The 15791-nt window shown below is 40.4% G+C and overlaps 1 protein-coding gene across 4 annotated transcripts in view; it reads left to right on the top strand.

Annotated features, from left to right (window-relative positions):
- UBE2H (ubiquitin conjugating enzyme E2 H) overlaps positions 1-15791 on the top strand; it is a 123389-nt gene that overhangs the window by 92107 nt on the left and 15491 nt on the right. For 3 of the 4 annotated variants that reach the window (XM_033193632.1, XM_033193634.1, XM_033193636.1), the window contains 2 exons: positions 1444-1483; positions 2847-2899. The exons of the other annotated variant lie outside the window; for it this stretch is intronic. In XM_033193632.1, the coding sequence (XP_033049523.1) occupies positions 1444-1483; positions 2847-2899 (93 nt within the window). The remainder of the gene's footprint in view (positions 1-1443; positions 1484-2846; positions 2900-15791) is intronic. 4 annotated transcript variants of the gene reach the window in all.

Here is a 15791-nt window from a genome sequence, read left to right on the forward strand (position 1 = left end):
GTTATATAGAATTTTTTTACCCTAATTTTTCTCCTCTTAATACCAAGACATGAACATTTCCCATTATTAAAATGTCTTCTTAAACCACATGCTTCTTACATCTAGACTTTGAAACGCCTTAATGAAAAATTAATATTGGACACAGCTTTTTTTTCATCAGAGTAACTTAAACATCACATGGGCCCTCTTGATTGTGGCAGATAGAACATTATGCTGTTTCAACACAGCATTTAAAAACAAAACCTTAAAAGTATGAGTGACTAGAGTGGTCTAAGACTGGACTACTTGGACTTAGTATTCTTATCTCCTGTTTTCTAACTCAGGGGAAGTTTCTCAGGTTTTTGGAGACAATCTCTGTAGCACCTCACTTGAGGCTCCTCCAGTGCCATTTCTCTGCATCTTTCCTGACTTCCTATTTTACTCCCCCTGCTGTGTCAACACTTTATTCAGATTGCAGTTACTTATTGGTGTCTCTCGTGCCACTGCCACAGTGACCTCCTCAAGAATAGTGAACTGTCTTATTTTTGTACCCTATCCAAGCACAATGCCTGCTTCAGATATTGAAAGTGTGGAACAGAATGAGAGTCCTAAAAGGAAATGAAGTGATAAGGATGACAAAATGACACCTTTGACAATGGATCTCTGCTTTAGAATGTTGCCATTTGCATATATACTGACTGATTGAATCACTGGTTTTATTAATTTCTCCTTGAAGTTTAAATGGCCGTATAACTATTAAAGTGTGTACTTGGTTTGCTAGGAAAAGTTTTAAAAACTTAAACCTCCAACAGATATAGCCAACTTAGAGGTGTTTTGTTTTTTTAAACTCGTTGCTTCATTTCTTGGTTGCCCCAATTTTAATCAACACTGGGTTTCCCTGAATGAGTAGACTAATGTTAAAGGAAATATTTTGGTCACTGTTCTTATGAAATCCTTTGTGGTTTGAAGTGGTATTCCTTTAGCATTTCAACAGTTTCATTCATGTTCTGTGCATAGTGTAGCCAAGTGATACCAGTAAGTGAGCTTCAGAAGGAGAAGTTCAAATGCAGAACCTCCAGATTTAGAGCTTGAACAATAAAACTTCTGGGAGGGAGAGTCAGACTTTTATCATGACACTGGTTATGAACCATTAGTAGTAGAATTTATCTTTGGGCAGTATCTTCATAGCTCAGAAAACAGTTGCTTTAATGATTATTTTGTATAAGAAGCTGCATTTCTCCCAGTTTGCTCTTTTGTTAATAGAACGCTGATGTATTCTAAGTAATTGGAACTGTCAGGAGAATATAATGTTTATCAGTAACCAAAGATCTACGGTTGAAAGTAGTGATTTATAAGTATTATCACCTTTTCCCAATACTGAAATTGTTTCCAGTACTGAAATACTTTAAAAAACGAATTGTTCTCTGGATACTTTTTGCTGCTAATTAACATCTCTTTTTACAGGATTCATGAATAAAATTTTCCATCCCAACATTGATGAAGCGTAAGTAACTATTTTAAAATGTTTAAATTTTAGCAGCAACTGCTCTTGATTAGCGTTTCTCTCTCTGTTATAAAAAGCCTCAGTTATCGTTTTGGACCTTATCAGGAGTTAGGACTGTATGAATGGTCATGTAAATGATAGAATCCAAAGGATATGAGGTTCTCAATCACTTAGTTCACATTCTGCTATTGTACCACTTAGTTTTTTCCATTGTCGTGACTGGGTCCTTCATTTTTCTTGTTATCCAGCAAACAGTAGTAATATTCCACATCTCTCTTCTCTTTGTGTAGACACAATTCAGATATGTGTTTTCAGTCTACAGATTGACTGTTTTCAGACCTTATAGTATTTTCTCGATTCTTGAGAGTAAGGCAAAATGACTATAGATTCAGTTAATGAATCTTATTTATCCCTTTCTTTCATTCTAATATTTTATTAATGATACTTTAAAATATTCCAGCATATCCTGTTTCATACTTCTAGTGCTGTTTAGAATATATTATTATTTGGGACGCGGTTTTAATTTGTAATGGCACTAAGTTTTGCTGTTTCTCACAAGCATACCTAACAGGTTTTTCTGAACTCTGTGTGGGTAGGTTGTATATATATATATATATATATATATATATATATACACACACACATCATGCCCCTTAGTCCTTTAATATTAATACTTTGTTGTATCAGTTATCCTAACAAGGATATTCTCTTATCTGTCCACAGTATATGGTTGTCAGATTCAGGAATTTAACATTAATGCAATACTTTTTATTTAATCTACTGCTATATTCCAGTAACTTACTTTTTAGCACTTTTTTCTTTCAGTAAAGGATCCAGTCTAGAATCACACATTACATTTAGTTGTCAGGTTTCTTTAAACTACTTTAATCAGGATTAGTTCCTCAGCCTGCCTTTTTCTTTTATAAAATTCACATTTTAAAATAATATAGACCCATTATTTTATAGATTGTTCCTCAATTTGGTTTTGTCTGATGTTTCCTGTTCATTAGATTCACAGCATGAACACACTTAAGGCCAGAAAACTACAAAGTAAGATTGTATCTTTCTTGGGGTATCACATTCAGAGACATACAAGGTCTGTCTGCCCCTTGTGTTCTCAGCACCTGGTTCAGGTGTTGTCTGGTTTCTCCATTGTATAGTTACTATTTTCCCCTTTCAGTCTGTAAGGTGACACTTTAAGACTTTGTACTACTCTGTTTCTCATCATAGTTTTCCCCAATTGGGATTCTTTTTTTCACAGATCTATTAAAAGTATTTTTCTTGATAAGTAAAATTAGTTGCCAGATACATGCAACTAACTTTCTAATTTTTAAAAACATGCCATTCTTTCCATCTGTTTCAGGTCAGGAACTGTGTGTCTAGATGTAATTAATCAAACTTGGACAGCTCTCTATGGTGAGTTTGGCCATGGAATATTTTTTGGAGATGTTGAGACATTGCCTAAAAAAATGTTATTTGGCTTTTCTTTTCTGGTTTAAGATGCTTTGTTGGTAATGGGAAGGGATTTTTGAGGGACCAACTGGGAAAGTTTCATCAGTGGAAAAAATATTTTCTCATAAGTACAACTATATCAGTTTAGCTGTGGAAATTTAAAATGATTTTGTGAGATTCCAAACTTAAGGTATAGTGATACAGGTGCACACACACGAATACATGTGCAAACATATGTATGTATTAGAAGCACGTAATATATATATATTTTAGTTTTAGAAAAAACTAAAACTACTTAGGAATGTCCCTCTGAAATGAGAGAGAAATGATATAGTAAGAGGTTTTAGGGGATCATCTTTTCAAAGGCCAAAACTTCCTTATGAAGGAAGAGTAATTTAGCCTTACCTTCAGTGCTGAAATTGACACCCCATCTCTTACAGGGAAACAACAAATGAATTGCCCAGCTCTGCAAAGTACTATGCTGAATATCACAGAGAGTTATAAAGAGCATCAGGCCTTTCTTCCTTATCACCTGGTTGGGGAGCTGAAAATATTTTAAAATACAGTCATCCCTTGGTATCTGCAGGGGATCAGTTCCCAGACCACCAGCAGATACCAAAATTCGTGCCTACTCAAGTCCCACAGTCATCCCTGCAAAACCCGCTGACATGGAGGGCTAGCTGTATTTATTGAAAACCATATGTGAGTGGACCCATGCAGTTCAAACTGTGCATGGACCCATGTTGTTCAAGGGTCAGTTGTATATTTGAAGTTAATTAGGGATACAACAAATAAATCTATTTTTCCCTCCACTTGTCCAAATCTCAGGCTTTGTAGAGTCTCCCTACTCCAGTGCTCCTACCCCATATACTTCTGCTGATTCTCCAGCTGGAAGTAATCTCTGGATACCATTACATTTTATAGCTCCTTTTTTTATGGCCCACTTTCACTTTCTACTGTGTATTTGTTGTTTATGCTTATTTTTTTGTGCTACTAGATTATTTCCTATCTTAAGGGCTATCAGGTGTATGTCTGATTCATCTGGAAGGCCCAGGATTCTTATCACAGTGCCCTTCACCAATATGGGTTGAAAGAATGAATGGTACAGGTAACAGTTGCTGAGAGGCACAAGAAAAGAAGGGAAAGCTCAGTTGAGGCTGAGCTTAACCAGGGATGGCTGCTTCTTGTTGAAGACTTGTGTGACCTTTTAATAGTCTGAGGTAGATAAGACTTCTTAGTCCAGCCACAATTTGCAAGTTACCTTTGCCAGATATCCTTGAACTAGGTTGGTAAATGAGAATCACAGAGAAAGGTTGGTCAGCAGCAGAACACAGTTAATCCCTGCCTCCACCTGATTGTGCCATTCAAAAATTATTTTCTCTACCTGGAATGTTCTCCCCTGATCTTTGTGTGGTTGGCACTTTCTTCACTCATCTCACATATCACTTCCTCAGAGCAGTTTCCTTTCCCAGCCACTCCATCTGAAATGACACCCCTCCATAGCACAGCACCCTGTTGTGTATATTTTTTTAATTTTAAAATTGTTTTTTAATGCATAGAAACAGAGTTGCACTCTGTTGCCCAGGCTGGAATGCAGTGGTGTGATAATAGCTCACTGCAGCCTTGAGCTCCTGGGCTCGAGTGATCCTCCCACCTCAGCCTCCCCAGTAGCTGGGACTATAGGAGCATACTACCAGGCCTGGCTAGTGCCCCATTTTCAGTAAGCTTCTGAAACTGGTATTTGTTTATTATTTATCTTATCCCCTTGGATTGTAAGCACGATGAGTAGGGACTTTGTCTTGTTCTTGTCTTTCTCTCTCTCTCTGTCTCCACCCACATGCGACTATAACAGTGCTTGGTGCACAATAAGGATTCGACTATTTGTTGTCTTAATGAGTGAATTAATCATGTCCAGTACTGTTTAACAAGAGAGTTTTAGGAGATGGTGGCATCTAGTTGAGGCAACAAGAAAGAACATACACTCTGAGCTTGACTAAATGGATTCATTTTAAGATGGTTTTTTTGGTAAAAATGTCTCATGGCAGGCTGCCTGGAATATCTGATGTAATGATGTGTTTTCTTAAACTACATTCACATTTTAGAAATGTACATATCAAAATACTGCAAGCTGGTTCCAATTACAATGAGATAAATTGATGTTTAGTTTTGCTAAAGCTTTTAGCATTGACCAGAAAAGCTTTGTGGAAGATGTTTGCTGACTGTCAAGTGCCTCATGTCTCAGAACAGATTTAAAAAAAAAAAAAAAACAGTTTCACTGAATTCATAGACATGCAACTCACCCATTTAAAGTGTGTAATTCAGTAGTTTTTAATATATTCAATTATATGCAGCCATCACCACAGTCAATTTTAGAACATTTTCATCACCTAAAAATAAACGTGTACCCTTTAACTATTCCCTACCTACCCCTCAGCCCTAGGCGACCACAAATCTGCTTTTTGTTTCTGTGGATTTGCCTGTTCTGGACACTTCTTAGAAATGTAATTATAGCCGGGCGCGGTGGCTCAGCCTGTAATCCCAGCACTTTGGGAGGCTGAGGCGGGCGGATCACAAGGTCAGGAGATCGAGACCATGGTGAAACCCCGTCTCTACTAAAAATACAAAAAACTAGCCGGGCGCGGTGGTGGGCGCCTGTAGTCCCAGCTACTCAGGAGGCTGAGGCAGGAGAATGGCGTGAACACGGGAGGCGGAGCTTGCAGTGAGCCGAGATCGCGCCACTGCACTCCAGCCTGGGCGACACAGCAAGACTCCCTCTCAAAAAAAAAAAAAAAAAAAAAAAGAATGTAATTATATAATATGTGGTCTTTTGTGACTGGTTTTTTTCACTTTGCATAATGTTTTCAAGGATGATCCGTGTTGCATGTATCAGAATTTCTTAAGGCTGAATAATATTTCATTGTGTAGATAAACCACATTATTTGTCAGATAATAGACATTTGGGTTGTTTCTGTCTTTTGGCTATTACGAGTATTATAAATATTTGTGGACAAGTTTTTATGTAGATATGTTTGCATTTCTCTTGGGTATATAGGAGTGAAATTGCTGGATAATATGTGTAACTATTTGAGGACTGATAGACTACTTTCTAAAGTGGCCAACATGAGTAAGACTTCATCACATTTATAAAATGTTAGCGTATGTTCTTATATTAACTTGCAAAGCATTTAATAAGCAGCAAGAGTTAAACCACGTTGGTCCAAGTGAACTGAAAGCAGACTTCTGTGTTACATGTGTGTGAGTTATTGAAAATGTTCCATAATACAGGAGTGTGGGCACACTAACAGGTAAGTACAGGAAAACAAGAAGAAATATTTTCAGAGTATAGTCAAAAGTATACTGAGCATGGGAGAATTGTTTTGACATTTTGCTCAAAACTATTTCTCAAGAAAATTCAATATTTTTTTCATGGAAAGTTTTAGGAACAGGTAAATACAATTATATAAAGTACCGGTAGAATATGTTCGTTCGGATGACCTTGAAGTATTTTTTCAGACTTATCTGATCTTGAGATCTGAACTGAATTTTTATTAGAAACTGTTAAAGCCTCTGGCATTGAAGGTTAGTTCATAATTGGTGAGTTCTGAATCACTTCATTTCCTGCAGTGGTTCCTGAGAGAATCTGAGTTCAAAGGACCGCCCCCACCAACCCCCGCCCCGCCAAAAAAAAAATCTAACACTACATAACTAATAGGAGAAAGTTGGCATGTCAACAGAAATATTCAACTGAAAAGCGAAAGGCTGAGCCTGGCACCTAAAACTTGTTTCAACACTTTCCTCTGCTGTAGATTCGATGAGGGAGCAGGGAGTGGATTGTGAAATTTCCTGCCCTTTACCTTGCCCCAGGGCATGTACTGTGCTGTGGGTTATACATATTTGTAGCATAACAGCAATTCACAGTTGAAATTTCAGGTTTATGTTAATCATAGCCTGATATTAAACAGCATTCATGTTAGCAGTAAATGTAGTCCTCTGTCCCCTCACACCCCTCCCCGTCGTTGATTTCTGGTAAGCCAGTTGACTCATTGCTTCTGTTCTTACCCTGTTTTCTCTTTGCCAAGTGTATGTGCAATTTGTTTATTCAGAGTTCAAAATTGGTATAATTGTGGTTTACTCACCCAGTAATTTTTAATTTTATATTATTTAACCTTACAAGAGAGCTAATTATAGTGAGGAATCGGATTAATTTTGTAAAGATGCTTGCCATCAGTATGAAGTTATCAAGTCTGAAGTTATCTATTGTTATTCTTATGACATTAAACAGAAAGTAGCAGATGACCAAATTGATTGATTTTGGCTTCCTGCAGGATAGCATCTTTTTTTTGCATCCCTTCCTGCTCTTCCAGACAGCAGTGACAGAAGCTCTGAGAAACATAAAATGTAGCCAAGGGGATCTGGATTTCCATTTCAAAACAAATTAATTTTAAGGACTGACAGGAGAGTTCATTAAGCCACAGGTAGCTTTTTAAGCACTCTTCTACTTTCCAGTTTTCCTTTTTTTCTTCAAAATATATTTTATCCGTAGTTGGCTTATCACCCTGCACTCCTGGGGGCTCAGGTGCCTTCACTGCAATACAGCTTTAATCTCTCTCTCATCCCACCCTTCTGGATGAGGCATGCTTGATCCCTGCAAATGTGTTTCTCTCTCCAACTTTCGTTTTATTCGTTCTTTTACTTGGTAAATTATGTATATGATGGATTAAGTTGTAGGCTGGGCACAGGGGCTCACACCTGTAATCCCAGCACTTTGGGAGGCCAAGGCGGGCGGATCACCTTAGGTTGGGAGTTAGAGACCAGCTATGACCAACATGGAGAAACCCCATCTCTACTAAAAATACAAAATTAGCCGGGCTTGGTGGTGCATGCCTGTAGTCCCAGCTAGTCGGGAGGCTGAGGCAGGAGAATCAGTTGAACCTGTGAGGCGGAGGTTGCTGTGAGCCCAGATTGCACCATTTCACTCCAGCCTGGGCAATACGAGCGAAACTCCATCTCAAAAATACAAAAAAAAAAGTTGTGGAGAAGTGAGGTGGAAGACAGTTGTCTTATGAAATTGGGCAGTTTACATTTTCACTGTTAGGGTTTCACCCTTAGGGTTGCTAGCCAGTGGACTGGATACTTGTACTCTTATTTTGCCAGGCAGAAAAATCAACATTTGGGAGAAGTCTTCCCCTAGAGTTATCTGGGGAGTTAGTAACAGGCAAATTAAATTGACTATAACAGAAGGGAATACTTCAAGGACGTTGAGATTAGGCAAGAGATATAAAATTTCTTTCTTTCTTTTTTCTTACTTTTCTTTTTTTTTTTTTTAAGACGGAGTCGCACTCTGTTGTCCAGGCTGGAGTGTAATGGCGCGATCTCAGCTCACTGTGAGCTCCGCCTCCTGGGTTCACGCCGTTCTCCTGCCTCAGCCTCCCGAATAGCTGGGACTACAGGCGCCTAAAATTTCTTTTACCGGGCATTTAGAAATTTAAAATACAAATTTAACACTTATCCCATCCCCTTTTCAGTCAGATAGTCTGTGAATCTTCCCAAATAATTCAGATTTTGGAAGAAGGTGTATCTTAAAATAATGCTTTATGCTGGATTAGTGCATGCTGTTTCTAAACATTTTAGTGTAATTACACAGGTAAGAAATACATGTGTGTGCATGGATGATTGGCCAATTACTATTTGAACAGCTTGAGAACTTCGGTATTGGTCTGTCCATGTTGAATCACAAACATCATCCTGCCTTTGGAACAGCTGGATGTCATTATTTCTAGATAGAGGCCAAGTAGAGCAATTCTGTCCAGTACTATTGGGATAATGTCACCTGTTATACATAATAAAGAAATATGCTCAGTTGTGGATTTACGCTTCAACAGTACTTAGCTAGCTCTGTGACCAACCTTCTTTATCTGTCTGCTTGGAAATCTTCAGATGTGGTGTATGTGGCTCAGGAGTCTAACTAGTTATATACATAAAAATGGAGTCTTGCTTGCTTTGAACAACTTAGTGGAAATTCATTAAAAATATCACACGCGGCCGGGCGCGGTGGCTCAAGCCTGTAATCCCAGCACTTTGAGAGACCGAGACGGACGGATCACGAGGTCAGGAGATTGAGACCATCCTGGCTAACACAGTGAAACCCCGTCTCTACTAAAAAATACAAAAAACTAGCCGGGCAAGGTGGCGGGCGCCTGTAGTCCCAACTACTCGGGAGGCTGAGGCAAGAGAGTGGTGTAAACCCGGGAGGCGGAGCTGAGATCCGGCCACTGCACTCCAGCCTGGGCTACAGAGCGAGACTCCGCCTCAAAAAAAAAAAAAAAAAAAAAAATCACACTCACTGGTGGTCAGCTTTAAAACCATGGAGTGGTCCGGGCTTTTTGGATCGTGGGACATGAGCCAGCCAGGGTATGGCTCTGAAAGACAGCCACAGCTATATTCTGCTTTCGTAGGGGCTCTGATTTCAGGGCTTGTTTCATTCTTGATTATATGTAAATGCAACCTTGATTTGTTTTATCTTCATTCACTTGTGATTACTGAGTTAATAAAGTCTTCCCAGTGTATGGACACTTGGCTTGTAATTGCAGGAAGTTATCTCTCGTTATTCTTTTCTGATATTAACAACAACTAAATTATCGTCTAGTAATTACAAGCTTGAATAGCGAGTTTTAGTATGCCAGCAAGACTAGCCAGCTAGCTAATTACACATTAACTGCCCTCATTTCTGGAAGGCTAATAACAAATCCCATTACCATGTTTTAGCTTACAAGCTCTTAAAGTAAGCAGGGTCATAACAGGTTTGAACTAGGATGAATGACCTCTAAAAAACACCCAAGTAAGATGAGAATTGTTTTGAGATTAACAATGCAGCAAGAGCAGTGTTTTTGATGAACAAGAGCTTGTTTTCTTCATTGTGATCTATGCAGTAGCATTTATTTTCTTCTGCAGCTCTCTGAAGTTTAAATATGTTGGGGGGAAAGGGGCTACAATTAGGCAATGAATGGGAAATTACCTTTTAAGCAGGTTTGGAATGCTTTAAAACCAGTCCATGTCCTGTAACTACACACCTCAGATTGGTGACCTGGTAGCCTGGCCCTGAGCAGAATGTGGCTGGTTTTCCCGGTTTCAGCACCCTGTATTCATCTATCCATCTATCCTTTTCTTTTCTTTTCTTTTCTTTTTTCTCTTCTCTTTTCTTTCTTTCTCTCTCTTTCTATTTATCTTTCTCTCTCTCTCTCTCTCCCCACCCCACCTCTTTCTCTTTCTTTCTTTCTTTCTTTTTTGAGACAGAGTCTCACTTTGTCGCCCAAGCTGGAGTGCAGTAGTGCAATCTTGGCTCACTGCAACCTCTGCCACCCAGGTTCAAGCAATTCTCCTGCCTCAGCCTCCCAAATAGCTGGGATTATAGGCACCTGCCACTGCACCTGGCTAATTTTTATAGTTTTAGTAGAGATGGCATTTCACCACCTTGGCCAGGCTGGTCTTGAACTCCTGACCTCATGATCCACCTGCCTCAGCCTCTCAAAGTACTGGGATTACAGGCGTGCGCCACCGTGCCAGGCCGGTGCCCTGCGTCTTTCATATTTCCCTTTCCCACACAGCACAGGAACACCTGTTTCTAGCTTAGAATACTTAAAAACCAAAATGTTACTACTAAGTGAGATTTAATTTTTTTTTTTTTTTTTTTTTTTTTTGAGACAGAGTCTCACTCTGTCGCCCAGGCTGGAGTGCAGTGGCCGGATCTCAGCTCACTGCAAGCTCCGCCTCCCGGGTTTACACCGTTCTCCTGCCTCAGCCTCCCAAGTAGCTGGGACTACAGGCGTCAGCCACCTCGCCCGGCTAGTTTTTTTTTTATTTTATTTTTTAATAGAGACGGGGTTTCACTGTGTTAGCCAGGATGGTCTCGATCTCCTGACCTCGTGACCCATCCGTCTCGGCCTCCCAAAGTGCTGGGATTACAGGCTTGAGCCACCACGCCCGGCTGAGATTTAAATGTTTTTACCATGTATGTTGCAAATATTCTTTGATTGTTTGAATTCCTACTAATTGTTCTTTTTTTCTTTTTTTCTTTTTTTTTTTTTTTTTTTTTTTGAGACAAGGTCTTGCCCTGTCACCCAGGCTGGAGTGCAGTGTGGCTCACTGCAGCCTCAACCTCCTGGGCTCAAGTGATCCTCCTGTCTCAGCCTCTCAAATAGCAGAGACTACAGGCATGCACCACCACACCAAGCTAATTTTTCGTTTATACTACAGATGGGGGTGTCACTATGTTGTCCAGGCTGGTCTTGAACCCCTGGGCTCAAGTGATCTGCCCACCTTGGCCTCCCAAAGTGCTAGGATTACTTAAAGTCATGGGCCACTGCACCCAGCCACCATTTTTGAGAGGTAGGAGGGAGGTGTTTGGTGTGTTTTTTAAAGCATCCCACTTCTTTTCGGATAAGGGAGGTGTTTTCGTCTGTTTTTGTTTTTTATTTTGTTTTGTTTTGTTGCCTGCATGGCCCTCTTCATTAAGACTTTATCTTTAAAAGATCCCTATGGACTAATATGAGAAGATATGGGAATCTGCTGAGCTTAGACTTTTTATATATTTTATCCACACATGAGACCCTCTCAGTTAAGTAATTGTATGAATTCTTTAATATACCTTTTAGTATTTGGCAGCGGGTTATATTATCTTATTTGCAGCTAGTTAGCCTTCAGTAAACTAAGTGCAGCATGGTGAGCCCTGTAGCCAGCTGGGCCTGAGCCACAACACTGCAGGAAGTCTGGTGGGTTGCTTCAGCTCACCACCTGTGTACCCTCAAAGCAGCTGGAGAAATGGGCTTTTTGTCACTGAGGCTGAGTTCAAATTAATTATTTTATTATTTTATTTTATTTTGTTTTATTTGAGATGGAGTCTTGCTCTGTCGCTCAGGCTGGAGTGCAGTGGTGCAGTCTTGGCTCACTGCAACCTCTGCCTCCTGGATTCAAGCAATTTTCCTGCCTCAACCTCCCAAGTATCTGGGATTATACAGGCGCCCACCACCAAGCCCAACTAATTTTTGTATGTTTAGTAGAGACAGGATTTCACCATGTTGACCAGGTTGGTCTTGAACTCCTGACTTCAAGTGATCCACCTGCTTCAGCCTTCCACAGTGCTGGGATTACAGGTGGGAGCCACTGCGCCCGGCTCAAATTAGTTATTTTAGAGAATATTACTTTTAATCTCAAAACTGTTTCTTTGAAATCTGCCTGCCTATCTGATTGGTTTTATTGAAGTTTTCCTTGAGGGGCTGTCTGTCTTTTAGGGCCCTCTGTTTGCAAGTTTTTTTCAAAGATAACAACTGCTTGGTTGTGTGCAGTGTAGGACTCTTTATAGGTTTTTGACTACTCTTCCTTTCTTGTAGAATTTCACTGTCTTTTTTTTTTTTTTTTTTTTTTGAGACAGAGTCTCGCTCTATCGCTGGGGCTAGAGTGCAGTGGCCGGATCTCAGCTCACTGCAAGCTCTGCCTCCCGGGTTCCCGCCATTCTCCTGCCTCAGCCTCCGGAGTAGCTGGGACTACAGGCGCCCGCCACCTTGCCCGGCTAGATTTTTGTATTTTTTTAGTAGAGACAGGGTTTCACCGTGTTAGCTAGGGTGGTCTCGATCTCCTGACCTCGTGATCCGCCCGTCTCGGCCTCCCGAAGTGCTGGGATTACAGGCTTGAGCCACCGCGCCCGGCCAATTTCACTGTCTTTTAATGTTTACAGACTGTAAGCAGGATAAAATTTTAAAATTCAACCATTATTAATATTGCTGCTTCGTAGGAGCTGGTAAAGGAGTGGAAGGTAAAGATCTATTAGTTATGGTGTCTAATACACCGTTGAGGAAAATCTGTTAACCCCAAATTATTAAGTACCTAAAGAAATCTGGAGATCTTAATTTATTTGCCCTATTTCAGGCCTTAACAACAACAACAAAAAAACTACCTAGTTTTTGTACATAATAGTAGATACCCACCACCACCACCAAAAATAGTTGTTGAATGAACATGATGAAATTTTATGGTTGGCTTTATTTTGAGCACATATTGTAAAATTCATGACTTGTGTGGCAGTTCATGACGAATTCAATACAGTTCCTAAAGTCAACCGATGGGATTTTGAAAGGTCAACAGCTGCTTTTCTCTAGTAGTCAAGGACGTGAATAACATGATCGAAATTCCCAGGAGTTTCAACTGTAATGACCAAAAGTGCAGGGAAGGAGATCTGTGTAAGTCACAGAGAGAATCATCAGTTCTAGACAATAATCAACTTATGATTTTTGTCCATCTTTTCCTCTAGGTGTGAACAGGATTTTTCTTCCTTTCCTTTCAGCCCTGTTCCTTAAAGAATTACAGAACAGATAAATACCTTAGACAATAGTGACTATCCCTGTGATTTTCAGCTTGGAAAGCCAGGAGTCCTCCCCCAGAGGGGAGAGGGATGGTGAAAGAAGTTTGGATAGCATGCTTCTGGAGAGTGCAGAATTTTGATTGACAAATAATCATTGTACATATTCATGGGGTGTATAGTGATATGTTTTTTGTTTTTGTTTGTTTGTGTTTTGTTTTTGTTTTTGTTTGAGACAGAGTCTCGCTCTGTCGCCCAGGCTGGGGTGTAGCAGCGTGATCTTGGCTCACCGCAGCCTCCACCTCCCGGGTTCAAGCAGCTCTCCAGGATGCAGAATTTTGATCGAGGGCAAGAGGAACTTATTGTTTGTGGGAAATGACCTACATGATTGTTTTAAGGAAACTTTCTCTGATTACAAAGGCGAGAGTACAGAACCTTGAAGGCCATTTAGTAGATGACTGCCCTGATCCAGGGCTGGAATGATATATTGGGCTTGACATAGTTACATGCCAGGGGAAATAGAAGAAAAAGTAGAGACATTCCTGGGAAACTGAACACACGGAAGAAATGAAGAACATCTAGCCAGATTCCTTCCAGAGGCTTGGAGCCTGAGAGCAAGGGCGTTAGAGTCAACCTACTCCCTTCATAAGGTGAAGGGAATGGGTTTTCAGGAAAATAATCTTAGACATGTAAAGTTTGATAAGACTATAAGACTTATGAAGGACCAGTTTTATGGATTTGGTAGTTACCAACATAGACTTCTTATTTTTCTTTCTTTCTTCTTTATTTAAAGAGACTGGGCCTCAACTGGGCATGGTAGCTCACACGTGTAATCCCAGCACTGGGAGGCCAAGGCTAAGAGGATCACTTGAGCCTCAGAGTTTGGGACTAGCTTGGGCAACATAGAACTTGTCTCTGCGAAAAAATAAAAAAAGAGAGAGAGGGAGACTGGGTCTTACTGTGTCATCCAGGCTGGAGTGCAGTGGTTGTGATCATAGCTCACTATAACTTCAAACTCCTGGGCTCTAGTGATCCTCCCTCCTTAGCCTTCTGAGTAACTGGGATTACAGCTGCAAGCCACCACACCCAGTAGACTTACTTCTTTAAAATTGTAGGATTGCCGGGCACAGTGGCTCACGCCTGTAATCCTAGCACTTTGGGAGTCTGAGGCGGATGGATCACCCTGAGATCAGGAGTTCGAGACCAGCCTAGCCAACATGGCAAAACCCTGTCTTTACTAAAAATACAAAAAGTTAGCCGGACGTGGTGGCATGCACCTGTAATCCCAGCTACTCGGGAGGCTGAGGCGGGAGAATTGCTTGAACCCAAAAGGCAGAGGTTCCAGTGAACTTAGATTGCACCACTACACTCCAGCCTGGGGCAATAGAGAGAGACTCGTCTCAAAAAAAAAAAAAAATTATAGGATGATGGGCTTCCCGGGGTAAGAGTGTACAAGGCTAATTCTTAAAATGCAAATACCACAGAATTTGAGCTGCTGTGCAGGATGCTGATGTCTTTCCAGATAAGTTTTTTATTATGTGTTTTTAACAAACAGGATATTGGGCTTCTGGGGGACAGATAGTAGAAGTAGAAAGGGGATGGGGTAGGTCGGTTTGAGAACAGAAGAATGGCTTTGATGGTTCTTGGCACGTGGCACCACTTGGTGATTTTTGAGTTACAGCATTTATTTTTCAGTATTGAGTCCTAAAAACAAATGAAGAATATTTAGGTAAAAGTCTCCAAAATGACTGCCTGTGTGCTAATTGTGGTTCCCAGTGAGGCAGAACATGTCAAGGTTTGGGTGTCCACAGGATTTTAACCTGAAGAAAGCAGTGTATGCTACAATTTTTTGGGGGGTGTTGGGTGTAGAGAGAGGGTCTTGTTTTGTCACCCAGGCTGGTATGCAGTGGCATCACAAAATACTGCAGCCTCGACCCACCCACCCGCCACTGACTTGAGCAATCCTCTCACCTCAGCAACTACTGAGCACCTACTCTCCTGAGTAGTTGGAACCACAGGCACATGCCACCATGCCCAATTATTGTTACTATTTATTTTATTTTATTTTTTGTAGAAACTGGATATCCCTATGTTGCCCAGGCTATTCTTGAACTCCTGGGCTCAGGCAGTCTTCCTGCCTTGGCCTTCAAAAGTGCTAGGATTACAGACATGAACCACCATGCCCAGCTTGAAATTTTCCATTTATTTCAAAGGAAATAGAGGAAAAAGAAATAACTTGTGGTCACTGGTTCATAAATAGCCAATAATAAAACATGAGATGTGTGATTCATCCCCTCTTGTGTTTTCTCCTTCAAGCCCTGCACCATCTCATTGTGAGTCACCTGGAGTAGGGCGATTTTACTTTAAGAGTTGGTACGTTTTTTCAGTGTAACTCTTTTTAATTAATACATATTCTTTAAGGGATATAGGTAGCTGAAATGTCTACCCTTTGAGGATGTCATATTTGTATTAATAGTTTACTTCTCTGTTGCAATTTGAAGTATA

This window comes from Trachypithecus francoisi, unplaced genomic scaffold (assembly GCF_009764315.1).
Source record: "Trachypithecus francoisi isolate TF-2019V2 unplaced genomic scaffold, Tfra_2.0 Lachesis_group4, whole genome shotgun sequence".
NCBI classification, from domain to species: domain Eukaryota; kingdom Metazoa; phylum Chordata; class Mammalia; order Primates; family Cercopithecidae; genus Trachypithecus; species Trachypithecus francoisi.